We start from the raw sequence: 25,851 nt of genomic DNA, 5'->3' as shown, positions 1-25,851 counted from the left end.
CACCCGTTTCTAAAATTCCTATTGCTTATTTCGATCTATCCATGCTAATTTCGATTTATTCATTTTTAAACAATGCTTCGATTAAATTACTATTATGATAACAGTGTTTACTTATTACTGTGATAGTTACTGGGATCGTTACTGTGATAGTTTAATATCACCATTAAATTCAAAAATCAAAGCCCCAAATAATTATTTTCATTGTTACTGAGATAATGTGCTTAAACAACAAATATGACAGTATGCTTATCAGGTAGTTTTAATTATGTTAGACATTGTTTCGCATTATGGTTACTTTAATTCGAGTGTCAAAAAATATTAAAAACTCTTAAAAGGCAGCCGTCCCTATTTTGGGGGCTTACTTTAATTTTGCATTTTGTTTTACTGCGCGAAAACTGTAAAACTAGAAAAAAACTGTAAAACAAATATACTCTAAATTACTTAGGTGTTTAGGAAAGTGTGTAGGGATTAAGATGGAATAAAAAAACGAACATTCGAATAATTTATTAACTGCTAAACTTGTCTGGAAAAAATATCATATAGGTTGCTCTACAGACCGCAGAAATGCAATTTCAGAGTTTAACTTGCATGCTGAATGGGTCCATATTTGTTTATAAATCTAATTCATATTTTTTTTCTTCCTGGAAATTAAAATTTGTTCAAATGGTACCGTTAATTTATCCGTATACCGTAATTTTTTTTTTAAATGTTACCGATTATTTTCGCTGTTATTTTTGTTTTACGCAGAGAGGATTGTGCAACTGAAAAAAATCCGGATTTTCCGCTAACCGCCATCCGGAAATCCAAAGTCCAGAAGTTTCAAGAAATCATCGATCACATTTATGTATAAAAATTCTTATATATTTTATTTAAAAATATTAGAACTAGAATTTGCAGTTGGCATCTCATTCATTTGTAAATAGTTTTTCTGGTAGAATAATAAGGGTTATTCGAGATAAAAATAAACTTATATATAATTATTAATTTAAAATATGCTGCTTTTAATTTAATTAGAATTTCATGTTGTGAAAATATCAATGCTTTAAATTTATAAAGACATTAATTATTTGATATCCCTCATTAATGATTGTACTTAAGAAATTTTCAGGATTTTTGAGTTGGGCTCACAATCACCCCTGTTTTACGTTAAATTTTGATTTGCTGCTCAAAATTTAAGATTTAAAAACTTGTAATTACAGTGTGTTGAGAAAGATTCTAGGATTTAATAATAAAAGAAAAATTGGATTGGAATTCAACCGTGGTAATAAAAAATAATATTTGACGTAGATCCGTCGTAACTCGGTATGGCACCTCCCAAGAGGTGATCCACGTTCCTATCCCAGCGACAGTTGGTTAATATGAGTTCTACTCCCAGCTTGCACCAACCAAAGTGATGTAAAATATCCTCAGCGACACACCGATCAGGGTTACAATTTCCTTGCCATCGGGCTAACCACAGTAAGTTTTCGTGGTTTTCTTCTCCATGTAACACAAACCCCAGCTAGTCCTAAGAGAACCAAAAAAGTCTTTTACAAAGGCTAGTTTTCCCTATTATTTGATCCAAGAGTTCCCTTGTCTTCTGGATTGGGTTGAAAATTACAGAGTTACGGAGTTGACCATTGAAGTCCAGGGTGCGTAACGTTTTTAAAAAGCTCTTAAATATACTTATTTTCGATTTTCGTTTTTTAAAAGTCACTTTTTTCATTGGGTGTTTTTAAAAATTGCTTAATTTTCTTTTTTTCAAACTGAGATTTTTCCTTCACCATGTTGATTTTCACTACAAATTATGTAAAAAGACACAGTTCACATTCAACGTTTTCACAATGAATTCAAACCCAATAAATCTACTTCTGCGTATTGTCAGTCCGTAGCGTATGAAAACGCCATTCGTTTAAATGATTTAAAATTTCATGATTTTTGACAATTGTCAAAAACAATGCCAAAATGTTTTTTTTTCTCGACATGACGGTTAAAACAAGATAAAACCGTCATTTGTCAAAAACTTTCCAACCTTGTCTAATTATGATATTTTTTTAAAGTGCTTAAAACTATTTTTTGAGTGCTTGGAAAGTGCTTAAAAGGTGCTTATTTTTTGTTGAATTATTTGGCTACGCACCCTGTAGTCGTAAACTCGAAAATTGAGTCGGCTGTTCGACGAAGGTTATAAAATAAAATAAAATACAATCTCGTCAAAAACGTGAAAGTACTTATAAAAAATTCTTTTGATTTTCAGTTCATAAACATCCTGTGTGAAACATTAAGTACAAACAAAAAATGGGTTGATTTTCCTTATCACGGTACTCTGTAATGCATTATATCATATATTCTCACATTCTCATTCTATTATTTAACAAAATCGTTATGTTATATTTAACATTTTGTTTCTTCCTAAATCATAAATGAATTATTCTATATACTAATTTCACAGTGAACACATAGACAATAAAATAATGTTACAATGTGAGTAATTGCATGCCATTCAATTTATTATCATTGCTAAAATAAATAAGCAAGTAAAAATTTAACGTAACGGATGAAGAATATAATTAAACGGAAATACGTTTTATCCATCACCGGAAATGAATTGAATGAGATTATTTCTGAGAGGAAAATTATTATTGTTTTTTATTATGTTACATTATTCCGAAGTCGAGTTACAAAATTGTTGTTTTGCAAAAGAGACAAAAAATACTTATTTGCGTATTTAATTCTTTTTTTGTGGATTTATATCTGATACTTTATAAGCTTTATCAAAGGCAAAATATATCTTTTGTATTTGTAAATATTTCTCACAGAGCATACCATTCACTTAGTTTTTTTTTCTATTAACAAATCGTTAAAAAGTTATTTTTGTTGATTTGTTTCAGATACGTAATAAACTTGATCAGGGCAAAATATATATGTTATAATGGTGATTAATTTTTATAGAGCATAACTTAAAACTCACTTTGATTTGTTCTTAAAATTAACAAATTGTTAAAAAGGTATTTTTGTTGATTTGTTTCTGATACGTAATAAACTTGATCAGGGCAAAATATATATGTTATAATAGTGATTAATTTTTATAGAGCATAACTTAAAACTCACTTTGATTTATTCTTAAAACTAACAAATCGTTAAAAAGGTACTTTTCATTAAATAAATAGTTTATTCTTTCAAAAAATTAACAAATAAATAAATTAGTTTGTTTTTTCAATAGTACATAAATAAATAAATTAATTAATTAATAAATAACTGTTAAAACGTCTTTAAACTAATGTTTTTGAAAAAAATTTCAATAGCCAAGCTGTAGGCGGTAATGCACACTTAATTACTTATTCAAATTTTTAAATGCCTTGTTAAAACGAGTGTAAGACAATCCGAGCGTAAGACAGTACAGACAAAACATCAATCAAAACAAGTAATCATTCATTGGATCTTGGAGGATAATTTTCGAATTAATCTGAATTAAACGAGTTTTTGGTATATCGGAAATAATCAATTGTTCTAAATGTAAAGTTTTTAGAAAAAAATCTTTTAAATTAAACAAAGGCAGATGCTGATGTGTAAATTAGAGTATGAAGGTACGAAAAGAAGGTAGAAAAAAATAACCTTGTGCATTATTTTTTTTCACCGTTATTCATTCCGCAATTTACTGACGTGCACTACATTATTATATAAAAAAAGCAAAATGTTCTCTATTACTTTACATATTATGAATATTTAGTGACTATGTAAATATATAAGGATAAATAAGATAGCTCAGGGGATAGAGCGTTCGCCTCCCAATGAGGTGAACCTCGTTCGAATCCCAGTGATGGTTGGTCGATACGAATTCCGCACCTGGCTCGTACCGACGTAAAATATCCTCAGTGGTAGACGGATCATGGGTTAGAGTCCCCTTATCCTCATATTTTCTATCTTGAATTTTTCATTTAATACTAATTTAATCCACTAAATAGTATTTAAAATTTTTATGAATTTTTGTTATATTTAAAGAAAATTTCTTTTTTTATTAAGAAGTCTTTTAAAATTTTCAGTTACTTTAAAGGCAAATAGAAATAAGAGATTTTATTCTTCAATAGCTCAAATAGTATTTTTATAATTACACCTACCTACAAGTGAAGGAGGGCAAAACAATATGTAATTCATATAAAAATATAATTATAAATATATATTCAACGAAGTTCATAAGAACTTCTGAACCTAGATAAAAACGTCTCAGAACTGAAATAATATTGTAAATTATTTGAATTATAAAAACTAGTTATGCTATAATCATATACTTTCGCTTTTAAGACAAGGTTGCTGTTTTTAATTTAGGTTTTTCTTAGCAATCAAAGTTAATATTTTATATTTTTTATTCTATTTATTTATTTATATATTTTTGAGTATATATTTTGAGTTTGATATATTTTACGAACAAAGATTTCTAATTTCCAGGTTTTTAGCCGGAAATGACACAGACGATCAAAAAAATTTATTTAAGTATCTCAGCTTGTCTTTTGTTCGTAAAAAAAGATATGTCACAAAAATAGTGTAACCCTGTAAACGGTTAACCTAGATTTTTCTCATTTTTCAGCTGTCAACAAAGTTTAGGGACATTTAAACTGATTCACGCCATTCTAAAGAAATAGACATTTCAACAAATATTTTTTTATCAATTGAACAAGATTTTGTTTGCAATTCCAGAAAAAAACCTTTGTGAAATAGTTCAAATGCATTCTCGTAGTTTAGGCATATAATGAATAATATACTCCGTTCCGTAGTTTTTGCTTATAATGTAGGTTAAAAAGCAAATAAACCGGAGTAGGAAAATTCTATATTCTATAAAAGTCTTTATATAAAAATGGTAATAACACAACATTTTAAAAATATTAAACACTTTATGTATTGTTGTAAGAATGAAACAATAATCATACTATGTAATCCTACTAGTAACTGTATCATGTTATATTTTACTGTGTATAATAATATGTTATTATGGTTTATGATTATGTATGTAACGCCAGGATGAAAGATAATTTTTTCTTTTCCAGTAAAATTTATGGAAATTTAACAGACTTGAAACTAAAACGAAATAATAGCATAACAAAATAAAAATTAGAAAAATTCTCAAATTATCTAAAAAGGAGAAATTTATGACAAAATTAAAAACTGCAAAATCGTGTTAAAACTGACAAATTATCATCCAGTTCCGAGCTTCAGACAGAATTTTAGTGCTCTAGTTAATCTTAAAGATGTCCCTATTTCTATTAGCGATAAATTCAGATTGGCAGTAACATGTCATCAAAATAAATAAATTAATTAATGAATTAATTTATTTATTTTGATGATAATTACTGATCCATTAATAACTGAAATAAATTAGCTAGTTTTAAAGTGGTTGAAATTCCAACCACTTTGAGCTTAAGTCAGTCTTAAAGTGGTTAGAATTTTGATAACCACTTTAAGGCTAGCTAGAGCACTTTGGCAATAATATTGCGGTACTGTTTTTAGCAGTCAAACTGCATTCGGTCTAACATGAGGCTGTAGTAGTTTGGATGCACCATCCGTAAAATGTTGGGTAATTTTTACAGTAATATTTATTTAATTAGATTTATTTAGTGATTTTACTGTAATTATTATTTTAAAAATTACGGTTTATCAGATTCTTTTTTCGTAAAATATTTCGGTTAAAATGGATTTTATGATAAGAGTACCCTGAGTGCCGGTACTTTATGGGGTAATTTCATCTAAAAATTTTTACAGTGTAGTCGAAAAGTGCTCTATATTTTTGTTTTGGGATTCGGTTGTCTCAAACGTATAACCGAATTCATTAAAACACAGTGGAATAAAAATAAGTCGGGAGAGTTTCTGAACTTAATTCCTCAATTGTTACATGCAAATTAAAACCCTACATGCTTCTTTATAGGGCACTAATATATGTAATTGTAGAAACATAACGTCTTTAGAAGTATAATCTTAAGCACAATTTAGGGAAAAATACTTAATTAAATGTTGCTACTGTTGTTTAAATTGTTTCATTGTTGAAAGAACTATTACAGTTTGTCTTTAGACATTATAGCAGAGCCTACATGGATTTTTCAATAGAAGAATATTTAATGAGGCCTCATTTGTTAAAAGTCTTATCTACATGTCTTGTACGACCTAAATGATAACTTAATGAACTGTAATAGTGATCAATGTTTTTTCTCGGAAATACTAACTGTTCGACAATGTTTAAAATATGATATCTAAATAGTTTATGATTTATTGATACTTTTGTTAAAAAAAATTCAGTTTTAGAAATCTTTTTTATTTTCCTATTTTCAAGGAATAATTGATTTAAAAGGCGTGCGTTTTAATCTAAGTATCTGTTTACATAAAATTATTATTATTACAAATATCATTAAAAATTAAATATTATATGAAAAAGTAATATTATATTATTATATTAGAAAAAAATATATTATATTACAAATATTGTATAAAAAATTAAATATTATTTACAGGTGTATACCTTAAAATGAAGTTGTTTTTAAATTCTACTGCTATTTGTAATTTACCTAGTATATTTACAATTATAAATAGACTCCGAATACGGATAAAATTTGCCTTGAATGTTAATCTACCGAAAATTAGAATACAATTTTCCTATTAAATTTACTAATTAATGTTTCGAAATACTTTTTGTTTCATTTTTAATTCATTAAAGTTTATTTTATAGAACTTAATCACCAAGTTTTGCTTTCAAAAATCCTAAGAATTTTTATGGGTTTTGAAAATTTATTAAAACAATTATATTTGAATTTATTTTATAATCATCGTTGAACAGCCTATCCAATTTCGGGTTGGGTTTACGACTACTAATGTTCTACTCCGTACTCTTGTATTTTTGAACCAAATCCAGAAGACAATGGAACTCTTGGATCAAGAATTGGGAGAAACTTACCTTCGTGGAAGACTTTTTGATGGAGCTAACCCGCATTTGCGTTACATGGAGAAGAACGGTCCTCTTACGGTTAGCCTGACGGCAACGGGACTTTAACCCATAATCCGTCTACTACTCAGGATATTTTACGTTAGCACTGTGGTCGGTGCAAGCCAGATGCGGAATCCGTATCGACCGGCCATCGCTGGGATTTGAACCCGGTTCACCTCATTGGTAGGCTAATGATCTATCCCCTGAGCCATCAATAGCTAATATATTGCTATCCATGTAATTCTCCATATATTATCGTTGGAAAAAACGAAAATAGAATCTGAAAACAGATTACCTCGGTATAAAAACTTCATTCATATTTTTATTAAGCTATATTGATTTTGGAAATCTCAAAATTTGCGTATTTTAAAACGTGTTGCTAAAGAATAATTTTCTACTTAATAAAATGTCTTAAAATTAACTTTTAAAATTTACTCAATACGAAATCTAACATTTAAAAAATATACCAATTAGATAAGCGTTTTAAAGTTTGGTTTAAAAATTTGCACTGTGTATATATATATGTATATATTATAGATCCATTACTAGTAGAATAAATTACTATTCAAAAAAGTATCGCCAATTGTGCTTTCAAAATTCACGCAACATAAAAATCTATTGCTGTCGAATAATTTGTTATCAAATAATTCGTTCTTATAAGGCTATTGGTTTAATTTTTTCTAATAAGAACTAAAAGATTAAGGAAAACGACCTTGTATTTGACTACTTTTTGAAATCGTTTTCAGATTTGCGACTTTTTTTTGTTGCATAAAATATACGTAATTCAGGTTATGATTACCAGAAATTCAAGAGACAGAAAGAATATATTTTTATTTTTTCCGTCGAAAAAGTACTTTTACCCAGATATCTAATAGTTAGGTTAAAAGTAATAAAACTTAAGTTATGGTGGTAACCATAGCAACGCATCACAAATAATAGTCTTCCACTTTTTTTTTATTACCGATCAAAGATTGTTTATTACCGATCAAGATTTCCACCTTTACTAAATATGAATTTAAGTGTTAATTTCAATGCCAGTATCTTTTTTTCTTCTTTGTTCCTATCTCTGTAAGTTACTACTATCGGAGGATATATAAAGGTTTTTCACTCTAATTCTAGAGCTTGTAAAAAAGTGACGCGTATTTCTTTTCAAAGCGTGAAAATTGTTTAACTTTCTGACTCAAATGACTTCAGCGTACCGATACGGCAAAAAGCTTTACTACATGTCTTAGAAGATGGGTTTAGCGTTTACTTTCATTATTTTTTATGCAATTTATGAAAATCGATTTAATCTTAATTATTTATTTTGGTTAATAAAGTCAAATTACTTTTTGCCGTAACACCTAAAGTAAATTACAATTCGATTTGAATATTTTGAATTCTCTCTATATTTCTTGTTCTTAACCTTATTTGCATGTTGAATAAACTACATACTAATTTGATCGACATACATAATTAATTAATTTAAACTAGTTGAATAAATATGGATAAGCCTTATTATAATTTATAGCAGTATTCACCATAACAGCAAAACAAGTTTGATTCAATAATTTCTATTGAAATGAGGTTAAATCAAATCACATCTCGGAATTATAACTCAAAGAAAAAAAAAAAATTATTCAGCTCGTTTGATGAAAAATGACCCATGAGAGAAACTGAAGAACGAGTTTTTCATGTCGCGAAAAGTGCCAAGTAAGCAAAATTTAAAAATTATCATTTACTTCACAAAATCGTTTATTAAGCGAGAAACAATATTTGAAAAAATATATTACACACGTGAGCTCTTTTAGTAAAAATGACCAATGAAAGAAACTGAAGAACGAGTTTTTTATGTCGTGAAAAGTGCCAAGTAAGCAAAATTTAAAAAGTATAATTTATTTCACAAAATCGTTTATTAAGCAAGGAACAATATTAGAAAAATACATTACACAGGTGAAAATCTTCTAATTAACTAATCTCTCCTATCTAACAAAAGAAAATCATCAACAACAAATCGCCAAGAAACCATACAAATCTTATCTTAAATATAACACTAATCCGTACAATAAACAATCAGAAAACAAGCATAATGCGTAAAAGAAATACTGTAAATCAATAGTTTAAATTGATTTTTAATTTATTTTGAAATGTCCGGAATAAGCCTTATAGCAAAATAAACACCGCCTTTTATCAAAACATATAAAAAACACTTAAATCATCTTTATAAGGGTGAGTCACTTTCTTCTCTTTCTCTGTTTCCTAGGTTTACCGAATTTATTGTTTCTGAGTCACCGAAAATTTTTTTTTAGACTTCGAGAGGGAAAAATTAGTTTTATCGATTTCAGATTAGTTAAAAGTTAAATACTAATAGGTTAAAAAAAATTTTTTGATCTTATGAGATCTTAAGAGAAATATTTACCATTTTATTAAAAAAAATATTACTCTAATGAATATTTGGACAATGCTGAAATTATATCTAGATTAATTTGTTACATCAACATCTTTTATTTTTCTTTCTTTAATTGAGTTATAGAATTAAGTATAGAAAACCATAGCGATGTCTAAGCTGACGTCACTTACGTATCCACTGAAAATCCATCAATGATCAATCAGTTAAAAAATGCAACAATAGGAAAACTTTTCTGTCGGAATAGGAATACCAATCGTTTAATAAGAACGGTGCGAACGGAAATTGATAGACTGATAGTGGAACACTGATCTAGTTCAGCCTCTCACATCTATTCAAACAATTGAAAAAGCTATTTTAATAAAAATTATTGTTACAAAATTATCTTTTGATTCAAAAATTCTAAAACAAAATTTATTTTTTAAGTTTCAAAATGAATTTAAAAGATTTTGCAAATGAATTTTATGTAACATTAATAGTAATTGTTTCGTAATTCCTAGATATACACTTAAGTACATTCTTATTAGATATTTACGTAAGGGCGAGGATCTATGCTTCTGACAACGATACTTCCTCTATATTATATTTATCTTCCAACTTCCTCTTATCTTACGGTTTGAAAAATTTCCCCATTTAAAAAAAAAATTTTTGTAAGTTCTTTCAGTTGTTATGTTATAATAGATAGTGTAGTTTCAAATAAAATAGTTTTTAAACCGAATTGTACTTTTAAATAACGAAAAAAATTGATGTGAAATTAACACACACGCAGTTAGGGTGGCAATACTTTGCTCGAATTTCGTGAAAATTTAGTATCAGTCTGAGTTATAAAAATCCAGAGTTGGAGTTAGAGTTCAACATTACGACTACCGACTTCACAACCTTGTCTCGAACTTCGGTCTTCCGAATATGTGGTCTTGCAAGAACTATAATTATGATAGACTTGAATTTAATTTAGTAAAAACCATAATAATTTATTTTCTCTTATTTTCCTTGAAATTATCCAAATTACTATCCACAATTAGTTGAAGATGAATTTTAAAGTTAAGTAAATAATTTAACTACCCTAATTTTTCTAAAAAACGAACGTTTTTACTTGTTCCAAATTACTCCAATCTATCATTGTAACTTCTACTTATTAATTTGATTTATCGGGATAAAACATGTAGCGAAGCAAAAAAATCTGAAATAGCGTGATTTTTACAGTATTAATTACCATAAAATCACTGAATCACTCTAATTAAATAAATATTACTTTAAAAATTACGGTATTATATTTTACGGAAAAAATGGATTTTACGGATGATACACCCAAAGCACCGGTACTTTATACAGTAATTTTACATGGAATTTTTTACAGTATGTCCAGAAATGGTTGCTCAGTAAGAAATTACACTAACTTTTGTTCTTATTTTCATATGCCGAAAACTAATCTAATATTTCAAAGAGGTTGACTTCAAATAGACTAACTAATTAGTGGTAACTATTAATTAAGTTACAACATATATTTTATCCGAAGTATTCTGATTTTTGACCACTGAAATATCAGTGGTAGCTGCAATCTGAAAAATATGGTCTCAATAGTTTAGCTATAAGAGCGAACGAAAGTTTTGACCACTTAATGTTAATTTAACTTTTTGTGTGTTATGTTATATCTCTTTAACTCTTTATGCGAATTGAACTGTTTTTTTCACACTATTATAAAGTATACTATATTATAAATTTTATAACACCCAACCTATACATTGATTTTTATCCTTTGAAATTGCTTGGTTCAAAACGATGTAAAACTTTTTATATCTTAAAATTTAAAAAATATTCGACTATTAATAAAAAAAATTCTTTAAATGGAATTATCTTTGGATAAACGAATTTTATAAGTGTTAGCTAAAATGTTTTGATTCTTTTAAATAGTTCTAGAGATATACAACGCGCGATAAGTGAAATTAATATTAAGTGATCAAAACTTTCAAACGTTGTCCTAACTTTACTATTGGGACCATATTTTCTTTACTGGTTGGTTTCCCATATATTTTGATTGTAAAAAATACGTTGGAAAAAATATGTTTATTCAGAGAAAGTAACCTGAAATACCGTCTGTCCTTATTAATTAGCATATTTAAAGCTATACTCTATTACCTGTTCTCTTTTTTTCACACTTTAAATCCCTTATTTATTAAAAAAGTAATAAATAAAGTAAAACTAATTATTTGTATTAATTTGTACTTCTTTGTTAGAACTGTTCCCAAAAATAGTAAAAAATATCAAATGGTTAATAAATGAGAAAACAATCGTGTATTAAATTTCGTATTTCGCTTTTATTCTTCCCTTTGCAAATTCTATTTTGTTTACATTAATCTATTCAAATGATATTAGATTATTTAAACGTTAAATAAGCTCGGGGATGTATTCAAATAAAAAATAAATTTTTGTAATCCCTCAAATATAAGCTTATAGTACTGATAATTTATTTTTACATGTAATGTAAATATCGAAAGTTGAATACTTTAGAAATACGAATTATTAAAATCTCGTAAAATCTCAATTTTCCATCAATAATTCTTTATTTTTACAAGACACTACGTTATATAATGTATTATTGCTTCTAATGTCAATTTTACGTGCTTTTTTAGATTAGATGATACCATGACGTCATCGACGAGTAAGGATGTCAAAATGGCGATTAATGGGCCTATCTTCTTTCTCATTCAAGAACAAGCTAAGTCCGTTGTTGCCATACAGGTGAGTGAAACTTCTGCCTCTGTTACTTATTTATCAGCTTCTTATTTCAAAACAATGAATCTTTATTGTTTGATCTGTTTGGTTTCTATACGTGTTTAGAAATTTTGGCGCGGGTTGAGTAAAAATAAAAATTCAAAATGACGTTCCCAATTCCAATAACGTTCTAAATTGCTGCAATTTTAATACGCTGCTCAGTTGAACCATATCATTGTAGTACATTATTAAACTTGATTTTACGGATATAATGCTTCAAGAAACCATGTCTCAATTATTGAAGCTGCGGCAAAGTTGAACGGTATTGTGGTTTGAGTTACCGATATTGTGGTTCAATATTGAACCGATTTTTTTAAAGAATTGATTGAACTGATTCACGTTATTAACTAAAATAAAGTTATTAATTATTTCGAAGGCATTCTATGTACTCTTAGAAATTTTGGAGTGTATTGAATCATAATAACGTTCAAAATCGCTGCAACTTTATGCAGTCAAGTTGAACTATTTTATTGTAATACTTTTTAACCGTGATTACTAGGGTATTATAATTCACCTTGCATGAAAGCATGGTTCAATTTAATACCTTATTGAGATTTCAGTAAGGAGTTTATGGTGAAAAACATCGATATTGTGGTTTAGTATTAAAATGATTTTTCTAAGAACTGATTGAACTGATTTAAATTATTATTTAAGCTAATTAATTGTTCATTAATTAGAAATTAATTATTTATTAATTTTTAATTAATTATTCCGTTTAGAGCATAGATTATTTAAAGGTGTAATTTGCTTTAGCGAAGTAGTAAGTATACCAAAATGTAGATATTTTTAAATTTCAAATCATTAGTAAAATTTTAAAAGCAGAACTCTAATTTTTTCACAACATAGAGGAATAGTTGTGTTCCATATTTTTTCTGAAATATTTTATTTACGCTAAGTCTCTAAAAGTAGAGATGATAGAGAAGAACTGTTTACACATATGGAATCAGCCTTTTAGATTCACTAAGTTATCTAGAATCTAATAAAGATATTACGCATATGAAACAAGCATAGATATTTCAATACATTTGTAACCACCACTAAAGATTATTTTTAAAGGAAATATATCTGGTTACTATGACCGATCTCTAAGCCACAAAGTAGTATCTTAAAAGAGGAAATTCTTATAAGCATTAACGCAAATTTACTACCACTATTACAAATTTCTCAGATCTAAAAAATTTTAATATAGATAAAATCTATTTAAAAACTATAGGTACCAATTTGCACATTGCCCTGTGTTGTGCTTCATGTTACTTAAAGAATAGCAATGCTCTTTAGTGTATTTTTCGTAACACTATTTTGTAAAACACTTGTCGCCTGCAGCAACTAGCTGGTTCGCCTATACGAACTCACCGCTTCGTGGTTCCACATAGTTTACCGCTTACACGCACTCATCTCTTCGCTGCTCCACATTGATCCTGTTACATTTTACAGCATTGTTCTGATTCTATGGCATTGATATTTTAGATTGATATTTTGACATTGATATTTTGATTATATTTAAACGAATTAAAGGGATAGCTTGAAAATCAAACGCGAACTCAACACCTTGCGGTTCTTTCTTTATGTTCACTTGTACAAACTCATCGCCTCTAGATTCCGCATAGTTACCGCTTTCACTCCGTTGCATTCGACAACATTTTCTGATTCTATGACATTGGTATTTTAGAAACAATTTAATGGGATCGGTTGAAAATCATGCACGGACTCGTGGTCTTGGGGTTCCTTCTTTATATTCGCCTACACGAACTCACAGCTTCGAGGTTTTTCATTGATCCTGCTGCCTTCGGCAGCATTTACATTTGTATTTCAGTTGATACATTTATGTAAACAGAAAGTTGTAAGAATTTTTTTAAAGGTTAATTAAATTTCTACATGAGCTTCTTTTGCTTTAAAATGAGCATCAAACAAACACGGTTATCAAGGGGAGGTACAAGCTGAAACATATTCTCCACGACTCTCTAAAGTACAATTTCAGCTTAAAAAACCAAAATATTTTTCTTTTCACTCTGAATAAATGGTGCCATAATTAACATCTGCTGCGGAAAAAGAAATCTAACTTGATATCATATTCGGTCACCGCAGGTGGCCAGCCGACACGCGTAACGGGTTTACAACTTTGAGATTGCTCCTATGTAAAATCACTAGCCCCCAACTACAAAGCTCCAAAGAATTCAGGCCCATGGAACAGGGAAACCACCAGCTGCCACCCCGAAGCCATGCGTGCACCATAGTGCCCAACAACTCTACGGATCCACTAAAGCTTGTCTGTCTAGGCTTTCTATAAGGTGCCTAAAATAGGCAAACTCTCTTACTTGAAACAGAGAGTATACTCAAAATTCGCAATTTATGTGGAATTATTGTTTTGTCGTCGTTTGGAATTATCTCACCGATATGTAAAAAGCGTCTTTTACAAAGAGAAGAATAATACCGCATATTTCTAGGTAATAATTTTGGGAGTAGAAAAATACAGCCTATTACTTCTTCCCTAAAGATTTTTAATTAAATTTTTATTGCAATTTTTGAGTGTTGTGGTCAAGAAATCATATAATTATTTTATTTCCTACTGATTAGTGCGATTCAAACTAAAAATAATCTTTAATTTAAAAGTTTTTGTTAATAATTTAGTTAAAAAATTTTCCCGTTTTGAAATTTATTATATTTTTATAACCCTAAGCCTTTATAAACTTGTCGTTTTCAAAAATAATGGTTGATAACTAAAATAATGGTTGGCATAAAAAAGACAGTCCAGCTCAAAATATTGCACGCAAATATTGCAGCTCAAAATATTGCATGCACTACAGTAACCACTTTTTTCAAAATTATAGAAAGCGACATAAAAAGTGTTCTTTTTGCTCGAGTAAAAAATATATTTCTGTAAAAAAGTTACAATTACGATTTTCGGAAAAGTATATACTTTCCGCTGCATTGTTCCCTCTATTATGCTACAGAATTCCTTCGTGAATCAATTAAACGTAATTAACATATTTTTAGTGCCTACAGTAAACCCACAATTCGGTATGCAGACATACACAGCACATATAGATTTAATAAAAGATTTGATGGTTTATCAGAAATGGACTGAATAAAATATGAATCATTCAACTTTTCCGTAGATGGCTTTTAAAATTTCGACAAAATAGGTGCTAACCAATAAAAGTGACCTAATTCAATATTCAGTTTTGGATTATTGGAAATAAATCAGAATACCGTCGCCTCATTTTTCTCAATGACTACTATATCTGCATCCGGTGGGAAAGGTATTTTTAGGCCAAATATATCGTCAAAATCTGCTTGCTGAAATTTTGAATGAAGTTTTATAACGATAATGTCAAATATTTATCAGACTCGCCTACTGTATCCGCTCAGAATGCAAAGCTGTGAACTCAGTAAATAAAACATCCTAGTTGGAGAAAAACCTTTGTTGTCTCGATTATTGAAATGTTCCTATTGTTTATACAGACTGTTTGTTTTATAGAATTTGGATGGAATCAAGGTTACTGACGTTTATTAAAATTATACTTCCCATTTTTTTTAGTAAAATATAACTTAAGTTGCTATAAAAGATCTACTTTTCGCTATAAGTATATGTTTTAAAGGACAAATAGCTATTGAAGAGCATAGTAATAATGATTAATGATTAAAATTATGAAAACAAATATCAGATTTCGGATAGTTCGTTTAAGAAATTTTAATGTTTGGACCTATTTAAGTTGAAATGCAAAAATAATTTTAAAATAAATATTTTTTAACTATATCTTAAAGCTGCATTATAATCTAATTTTAAGAACTATAACAATTGTGAAATTGAGAGTGACTTACAGTTGTCCAAAAAGTACATAACGTGTTTTTTTCTACTTGGAATTATTTTATAATATTATTTATTATTAATTAAAATTAAATTATTAATTTTTATTAATTAATTAATTAATAATTTATTAGTTATCATTTTTAATTATTTATTTTTAATTTTATTGTTTATTATTAGTTAAGATAACGATGTGTTATATCTGGCGTAAGTTAATTGGAAATTCCGCCTCCTCGCAACATGCCATGCTAATTTAAAATCTACAGTAGTTTTTAATCATCCTGAAACTTTCTTAGACTTATAACAATCAGCCCACCTTCTTTTTTGCTGATTAGTAATGTGTATATTTTTCATTGCTTCAAGAGCCTGATTTACGAAAACTGTTGATAACTATTTTTGTCAGACTACGACTGCTATTTTTGATAAAGTTGGGCATACTTACACATATATACTATAGCGAAACACAGGATATATTAAAAAAGCCTTACACAAAAATGTTGTTAATTAAATTTGAAATTTTCAAAAAAATACTAAAGAAAAATGAAATAAATGCTTAGTTGATACTTCTGTTTAGTATTTCAGATTATTCTAACTATTGAATCAAATCAGATCATCTCAGATTCAAAACTAGAAGAGAAGCGGCATTTTAAAATTTAAATAAGAAATTTAATTTCTTTAAAAAATATATAATTAAATATTTTTTCTTTCTTTTTTAAAATTTTAAATGCTTTTTCAACCCTTATGAATAATATTTTAGTGAATAAAATTGTACTAGAACCCATAGTCAATATTTTTAAGGAAAGTTTCTGCAACTGCGCTATTCTTAGCACATTTCAAAAATTGGGTAGTCCTATCGCTCTTAACCCTTAAATGCATGACTTTATTTTTAAGGAATAATGCTTTAAATATTGGAAATCAACCGAGATTCAGGTACGTTTAATGGGCTAAACACAAAAGAATTAAAAAAAGAACACTTTGATGTGTTTCTACATTATTATGAACAATCGCTCCTATAGTTCGACAAATCCACTTCGTGCAATAACATCTTATTTCAAACACAAAATTTTTATACAAATAATCGTAATTCGTAACACCCCTGGAAATGAAACTGTACTCAGATAGCGTTCCAACAATGAGAATTGTCACAGATAAAGATATAAACTGGCAAATATTCTAGTTACGTTCGGAAACGGTAAAATAGTTTCGGTAAAATTAAATAAATAAAAAAAAACTACGCAAAGGTATCTACGTGAAGAGATAAAAGGTTTTAAACATACGATACAAATACTACGATGTTTTTCACTATCAAATGAATACGATGGCACACTACGATGTTTTTCAGTATCAAATGAACAAAAAAGAAAAATCTTTACGCTTGATTTCTAATTTTTTCGCCAAATTTATTTACTTTAAAAAAATAAAATAAATAAAATTTAAAAAAACGCACGTTTCAACATTTCAACACACATTTAAAAAAACGCAAATGAAAAACAAAGGTGCGACTTTATTAAGTTATGAGAAAGATTTGAAATAATTCTTTATGGTTTTAATGTTTTTTTTCTTCTTTTCTTTCAAAAGATTTTTTCGGTGTGATAATTTAATGCGTGATAATTTGAGCTCACACTGCCGTGCTGGTGGTTTTCTGACACTGAGATCATGCTTAATAAATAAATTAGAACATAATATTAATTTTATGTATATTATAAATTTTTTGTGTTTTGTATATAACATTTTTTGTATATTTTGTATATTATTTTTTGTATATATGGATTTAAGGATGACCGCTTAGTGTTAATTTTTTTCTACTCAATAAAATGTTACAATTCAAGTAAAAGTATCTTTTTTTTTTGTCACGAGTTCATAGTGAACAATTTGTAGCCGAATAATGTTACATAGAAACTGCGTCGTGCAACTAGCTATTATTATGTAGTTGAATATGGAAGTAAAGTAAAATAATCTAAACATTGATTTCATGCCTAAACGTTATTGGCTGATCACGAGTTAGTCAACAACGACATTGCAAGTGCAATGACGAGTTAGATCAGATCATCAATCTGTCAACATCGTTTGGGCATAAAGAAACGAGCTAGCTCGTCAACGATCAACAATTTGTTAGTAATTAAATGATTGAATACTGTTTATTTAGTCACATCAAGAAATATGAATGTAATTAATTAATGGGATATTTTTCCGCAATAAGTTTTATAATATAGCACACCTTTGTAGGTTAACCGAAATTCATGTGAACTCATAAATCGTTCATTTAGAAGTGGAAGTTTATAGGTGGAAAATTTAAAGATTTCTAGTTTCAGAGCACACCCGATGTATATCAATAAGAAAAGGATGATTCACTGTAACTTAATAAGTTGGATATTGGTTAACTTTTGTGTAATTTATATGCTATAAAACGAATACATGGGCGTTTTTCCTCATAAAACCTGACTCTTGGTGCTTTTGGCACCTACGCTCTACGACGTTGTTTTGGGTTTTGTTCCTTTTCCGAGTAATATTAATAAAATGTACTCTCAACGTAATGACAATGTAAGGACAATGTAATGTCAATGACTTGTAAGAGGTTGAAATCTTCAAAATTAAAAAGAAAATTTAAATATTAAAGTGGTGTCACGTATACCTCTAAAAAGGCCTCTTACCTACTCCGAATTTCCATTTTCGAATAATATAAAATGTACTGTCAATGACTGACAATGCCAATGACAAGTAGGTGGTTAAAATTTTCAAAATTTAAAAAAAAAAAAAAAAAAAAAAAAAAAAAAACTAAATATTAAAGTTGTGTCACGTATACACCTAAAGAGGCCTCTTACGTGGCCATCTTGGGCTTTAGATTAAAATTTTCATAGTCTTTTTCCTGAGGTTTTTTTTCTTCTTTTAGATAATTTTTGATAACAGTTATCACTTTCCTACCCTTTACTTAAAAAATAATGAAAAACAAAGGCGTAACGTTATTGAGTTATAAGAAATAATTCTTGATAATTTTAATGTTTTTTTTTTTCTTCCGGAAATGTGAAACAAAAAAAATTATGCAATTAGTAATTTCGAATAGGTAATTTAAAATGATTTTTAATACTTTCGATTCTTTTTTCTAAAATGTGAAGCAACAAAATGATGCAGTTATTAGTATCGAATTTAATGCTGTACATTTGTCTATTTTTAAATAAATTTTTTGTTAAGTAATGTTTTGAAATTTATTTTAATAATGTTTCAGTTTACTTTTAATAGAATTCTAAATTAAAACATTATATTGCCTTTCAAATAAATGGAATTTCTAAATTAAAACATTAAATTGCCTCTCAAAAAAATGATGATTACAGAATTGTACTGATATAATTTTGTCAGGAAAAAATCAATTTAAGTTGTAGAATAACAAAGCTTTATTGTGTCATTTTAATTAGTTTATGAGCATGCAGTTTACGTGTTTCGAAAGATACTGCAAGTATAGTAATTATGTATCATCAGTTTATTTGTAAAAATTAAGTAAAGATGGTTAAATCATATTTAAAATTTTCCCTTTCTCCCCTGAAGTGAGATTGAGTTCAGTCTGGAGGAAAGTGACCTTTAAGACTTCTGTAGCCTGTTTTATGTATTTTATTATATGCAGCCAGCTATTTATTTATGTAGATATATAATTTGAAATTATGAAGTTTATGTCTAAAACAATACAAAAAGAATGATAAGAGATGCATTTTATTCCCGATATGCACACGCGAATAATCGTTTAGAGAATTATACAAAAAGTTGACTACTTGACCGGAACAAAGATTTTGGTTTCAAAAACAAATAAATTTTTTTGAGAAAAATTGTCGATCAAGGTAGTTGAGTATGTGTTTTAAAATTTGGATCGTATTTTAAGAAAAAATATTTTTTTTTTTCTAAGTTAAAACATGCATCGTATTTATTGGGAAACTATGTATAAAATACATTAAGTAAAGCTGAATTTTAAATGAAGTTATGAAATTAAAACTATAATATAACAAAAATTTATATTAAATATGCTAATATTTCTGAGATATTAAATGCCCTACTGACAGAAGCATATTTGCAAAAGAGTCGAAGTTACTTACTTTGCTACTAGATGGCAGCATCACAATAAAACGAATTTTCGCAATGTCGTTTTCCTGGATCTTTTTTTATTGTTTTTTTTCTTTCTTTCTTTTCTTGTTTATTTACTTACTTTTTTTAAAAATTTCCTATTACAATATTTACTTTTATTTCTTAACTTTTGTTTTGCTTTTTGGTTAAATATACACATTTATTGAAATGGTTATATAATTGCAATTATAGCAAAGTATTGTTTGATATTTGTTTATTAACATAATTTATTTGCTGGGAAAAAATGTGTATATTTTTGAATTCTTTTTTACTGCAATAAGCGATATCAGAAAGCAGTTTCTTATGTTATTAGTTCAAGAAAGTATTTTTGTTCTATTATTTCTGAAATTTAAAATATTTAAAATTTAAAATATAAATGTTAGTACTTTTTTTTTTTTCAATTTCTGAAATAAAGCGCTGTTAACCAAACTAAAGACATAAATGTTTAATACCATTTGTAATTTATCTGAATAAAACGAATAAAAATTTTGAAAACAATGCAATTAATAAAAGATAAATGATTTTTGGCTTTATGATTATTGTAATGTAAATAAAAGGGAAAAAACAAAACTGATTACGGATGTTTTTATTTATAAAATCTAGCCTGACAACTAAACCCATGTAGTCCTTATTTTTACAAATATTTATGTTTAACAAAGATATATGGATTCTCCTTGTTTGTTAATGAGCATGAGGTAAAAACTCAGGCCGCCGCTAGGGAAAAGAAATCGCCATTCTCCCGAAATTGAAAATCTTTTTTAAAAAAATTCTTTACATTTTGGAAATATCATTTTACAATGAATTAAATTTTTTTGATGTACTGCCGCATTTTTATAACTTTTTTCATCATCATCTCATAGATGGGATGTTTTAAAAATTAGTATTAAGCCTGAGGATTTTACTTTAAAGTGCTTGAAGGACCCAAGATGGGTTAGTAATAATTAATGCTTTAAATGATGATGTGACGTCACGCGTGGGAAAATCTAGCAAATAAACAAACAAACAAAATAAATAAATAAAATAAAAATAACAAAATAAATCATCAACATATCAAGTCAATGACATTTGCCAAAATAATACGAAATAAAAAAAGATAAAATAAATGTCAAGTCAATTTCATCTTCTAAAACATATCCTAGTTAAAAACGAAATAAATAAATAAAAACAAAATCTAAAATATTAAAAAGTAGGATAGTAAGTTATTAATAAATGCTTTAATAAATTATTGGATAAAATAAAATAAATATTTAAATTAATATGCAAAAAAAATTAGTAAAACGCTACCCTTAGAATATGAAAAGCCCAGCAACATAAAATATATCAATCCATCACTGTTATCAAGAAAATATTAAAAAAAGAAACGAATCTTAACTAAAAATAAATAAATAAAAACGAAATCTAAAATATTAAAAAGTAGGATAGTAAGTTATTGATAAATGCTTTAATAAATTATTAGATAAAATAAGAAAATATTTAAATAAATATACAAAAAAAAAATTAGTAAAACGCGACCCTTAGAATATGAATAGCCCAGCAACATAAAAGATATCAGTCCATTACTGTTATCAAGAAAATATTAAAAAAAGAAACGAATCTTGACTGAAAATAAATAAATAAAAACGAAATCTAAAATATTAAAAAGTAGGATAGTAAGTTATTGATAAATGCTTTAATAAATTATTAGATAAAATAAGAAAATATTTAAATAAATATACAAAAAAAAATTAGTAAAACGCGACCCTTAGAATATGAATAGCCCAGCAACATAAAAGATATCAGTCCATTACTGTTATCAAGAAAATATTAAAAAAAGAAACGAATCTTGACTGAAAACACGTCATTCGTTAAAAATAAATAAATGAAGTGAAAGATTTTAATATGTAGTCTTAAAAACCTACATTTTTCAATTATGCAAAGTCGTTTATACACCTACGTTATTTCACCAACTTCACGGTTGACTCCGATGAACGAGGACATACATAATTGACTGTTGCCAACAACGAAAGTAAAATTCGTTCTCTTTTTTTTCTTCGTTTTCTACTTAAAACACATTTTCCCCTTATTTCATCTATTTTTTTTATTTTATTTTTTTTATCGAAAATACGGAATCGGCGAATTCAGTCAATTACAAATTGTTTCTCTGTGATGCATGACGCATGGCATGGTTTTTTTTTTTTTTTTTTGCGCCTTGTTTGAGGTAATGCCGTTATCCTTGCGCTGTTTGCTAAGTTGTTTGTGTGCTGTGCTTGCGTATTACTAAATGAGCGAAAAAGACATTTGGATTTTATTTTTCTGTTGGAATAATATACTCATTTGATTGTTATGAGGTAAGAAAATATTATTTGTGCTTTAAATTTCTTTTAAAAAAAAAGTCTAAATATTTCTTAATGATCCACTCCTTTAACATTATGCATTGTGTTTTTAAAAAGTGCTTAAAGGTGCTTATTTTTGATTTTTGTTAAGGTGCTTTTTTCATTGGCGCTTAATTTTCCCTTTCCAAAAATGAGATTTTTTTTTCTTCGTTTCCATGCCGATTTCATGCCATGTATTATGCAAAAGCGTGCTTTTCACATTGTTCTATTCAACGTTTTCACAATTCACTTCGGCGTACCGTCGGTCTATAGCGTCTGAAAGCTCCAATTATTTTACGTGTTTGATGAAATACTTGCGAGCCCGTATGTGCGTCTACTGAGCTAGGATCGGTGAGATTATTGACTTCTCATGTGCAACTCTGCTGCGTTTTACAAGATATTATCAATTTCAGACTTCATTTTCCACCCTCTGATATCGAACCGAAATAATAAATCTCTCGATCATTTTATGACTGCTAATATAATCAAGAAAATAGTTCTTTGTAAGAAGCTAGTTATTTTATCATGATCATCTAAAGTCTTTGAAAATTAATTTGCATTTTGTTATTGTATATAGTGCTTAAAAATATTTTTAGTGCTTAAAAAGTACTTAAAAGGTGCTTATTTTTTTGTTGAAAGATTTGGCTACGCACCCTGTTTAAAATCGTCAGTAATGTGCAGTTTATGCTCGGAAAAAATTCACCAATGCTGTATCACTTTCAATTCCTTTAAAAAAATAGCATTATACATCCTATAGATAGAACTTTTTCTTATAAAAACGTATTCCAACCTTTAAAATAAAATTATATAACGTAATATAACGTACTTTCACTCCATCTAAATGTTTGCAAACATAAATATTTCACAAACTTCCTTATAACTTTGGCAAATTATTTTTTAAAATGTAATATTTTCCCTCCAATTTTAATTGTTTTCGCATTTTATGGTGGTTTTTCTTTCGATTAAGCGCATACAGTGTCTTACGTAAGCATTGTTCCTTCTCCTCCACCCCTCACCTCTTCAGCAAAAATTAGCAAATCACAAATCTCCGTCCATTTAAGTAGCTTACATAATGAATGTTTGATTACCTTCATGCTAAAACTCATAAAATCCTAAAAACTTACAATACTTTTTCAAGGATGAAGTTCTGTAAAAAGAATTAACGAACATCTTTCAACTGAAGTTCGATAAGTTTATAGATATGGCTTTTAATGTAACATTAAATAACATTATAAAAGAGTTATCAATTGTGCGAGTAACCAAAACTTCGTAAATTTTAAAACAACTAATTTTTTTAAATTTTTTTTAAACAATTCATTCAAAGATGTAAGTTCTAAATAAAACGAAATAAGGGATACCTTGTCACTGAGGTTCTACAGAAGCCAAAAATAATAAGTCGCCATATAATATTTTTTTAAAAATTAATTGGAATGTTTATGGGTGTTATATAACGATCACTTTTAATATACATTTTTAAAAATTCTTTTTAAAAATCGAGTAACAAAAGCTAGGCTCATTAGAGGTCGCAAATAGTAATGCTGTAAGAAACGTTTCCAATTTCTAACTAATCATTATTAATGTCGAGAAGAGCAAAAGTAGGATTGAAATCCTCAAAACCTAGTTATATTGCCTACTAGGATTGGAATGCATTGAATAAACTGAATTTAAATTATTTTAATCCATCCTTTGTTCTAATGAATCTCAATAGTGATAAGTTAGTTTTACAACTTTTTATTATTTATAACTTATACAATTTATAAGTGCCTAGTCTTTCGATTACCCTTCTTTATTTACACGATTCCAAAAAGTATGAAATAAGAGCGGTCACTAAAGAATACTCTTTATAAAGATTTAATAATGTAACGAATGCAAATTTTCATTAATGTAAATTTTTTGTGAAACTCTCAAAACATGAACGGACAACTGTGGCACACGTGCCGCAGAATAACTCAGCGGATTTTTAAAAGTAACACACAAAAACTTAAAAAAATAAAAAATAAAAAGGCAAATTAAAAAAATAATTATATTGCTTTCAGGAACGGAATTAAACTTCTTAAATTTTCTTATATATAATCAATTCTCTAAATTTACGCGATTTTTAAGTAAGATATTATTGTAAATTTGGATTAACTATTAATTGAGGACAAAAGTTTTCTATTTTGAACATGAAACTAAAATATTGTTTAAAGTTACCTGATATCCATCTAAAAGAGCCAATTTCATTAGCATCTTTAAAGATTAATCATTTTAAAAGATGATATGGCGAAAAAAAACTGCTTATTTGAATTACGCATAATTAAATAGAATTAAATGTCTCAGGTTATTCATTTTTATTTTATGCACTAACAAACTAAACTTTTAAAAATGACTTTTAACAATGAAACCTAAATTATTATTGTATTCATTATGTTAATTTATTAAATTTCACTTCACAGACTAACATGCACTGTAAAAATTTCTCAAAATTGAGAAGAAAAAAACTTAAAATAGCCCTGAAACAAATAATAGCAGGCCTGCCAAGTACGCTTTTTGCAAAACATTTTATAGAGTGGTAGGCATTTAAAAATCAAAGCTTTCAAAAGTTTTGGTAATTTTGCCAACATTTTAAAAGCCTTGCCACGAAAGAGCTGAAACAAAGAGGCGTTGCACATGAACTTTTATTTATATTCAGTGGAGGGGAAAATAAGTTTAAATGAATGAAAAATAATACATTTAAACACAGCTACCACTAGAATGAAAATTTTAAAAAACCTAGAAAGTTGTCTGACCTGTAATAGTTGAATTTGAAAGCACCTCGTATTCGAAATTTGGAACAGCATATACCGATTTTTGAGCGAAATGCTTAGTTTCAAAATTTATGTAAAAAGAGAAATGTGTGTGTAAAAGATGTTCTTTGGTTGCCGGCAGGATTCGAACCATGGACCTACCGGATTGTAGTAGGTTGCTCTAACTCCCACAGTTGTACATCCAATTTCAAGGTAAGTTAAGAAACTTTATATAGTGGCATCATGACATGCTAATTGAAGCCACTATATGAATACCACTATATGAAGCTTCCTCACTCACCTTTGGCTTGAGTTTACAACTATGGTGGTTAGAGCGTCCTTCAACGAATCCGGTGATTTTTGGTTTGAATCCTGCTAGCGACCAACGAACTATTTCCCTCTCGCATTTCTCCCTGCGAATGCATTTTGCTCAAAAATAAGGACATGCTGTTTCACGACTGTTATTTGTTTCGGAGCTATTTTTGGCACATTTTGGCTTAATTTTTTTACAGTGTGAGTAAAAAACGTTGTTTGCATAAAAATTCCATAAACAACTTACAAATAACAGTTTTTGCCTCCTTTATATATATTTTAGTTTGTTTGTAAAGTTAGAATTGGCACGCGTAGTTTTTTTTTTCTTCTGAAAGTGTCACTTATATCAAATAGGTTGACCATCCCTTTCTTGAAATTTAAGAAAATGTATAAGAGAGACGCAATAA

At 28.0% G+C, this 25,851-nt stretch overlaps 1 protein-coding gene across 4 annotated transcripts in view; it reads left to right on the top strand.

The window, feature by feature from the left end:
- The window catches only part of LOC107441233 (uncharacterized), a 138,166-nt gene that overhangs the window by 104,597 nt on the left and 7,718 nt on the right, over positions 1–25,851 (top strand). For 3 of the 4 annotated variants that reach the window (XM_016054416.5, XM_016054418.5, XM_087165578.1), the window contains one exon: positions 11,960–12,068. In XM_016054416.5, the coding sequence (XP_015909902.2) occupies positions 11,973–12,068 (96 nt within the window). In that variant the 5' untranslated portion in view covers positions 11,960–11,972. Of the gene's footprint in view, positions 1–11,959; positions 12,069–22,206; positions 22,344–25,851 lie in introns of those variants that run through there. The other variant, XM_016054419.5, reaches the window with a different exon arrangement.

Source organism: Parasteatoda tepidariorum, chromosome 6 (assembly GCF_982258835.1).
Source record: "Parasteatoda tepidariorum strain Cologne lab strain chromosome 6, Ptep-v5.0, whole genome shotgun sequence".
Lineage (NCBI taxonomy): Eukaryota > Metazoa > Arthropoda > Arachnida > Araneae > Theridiidae > Parasteatoda > Parasteatoda tepidariorum.
The sequence above is the reverse complement of the archived record's forward strand: the minus strand, read 5'-3'. Positions and strand labels throughout refer to the sequence as shown.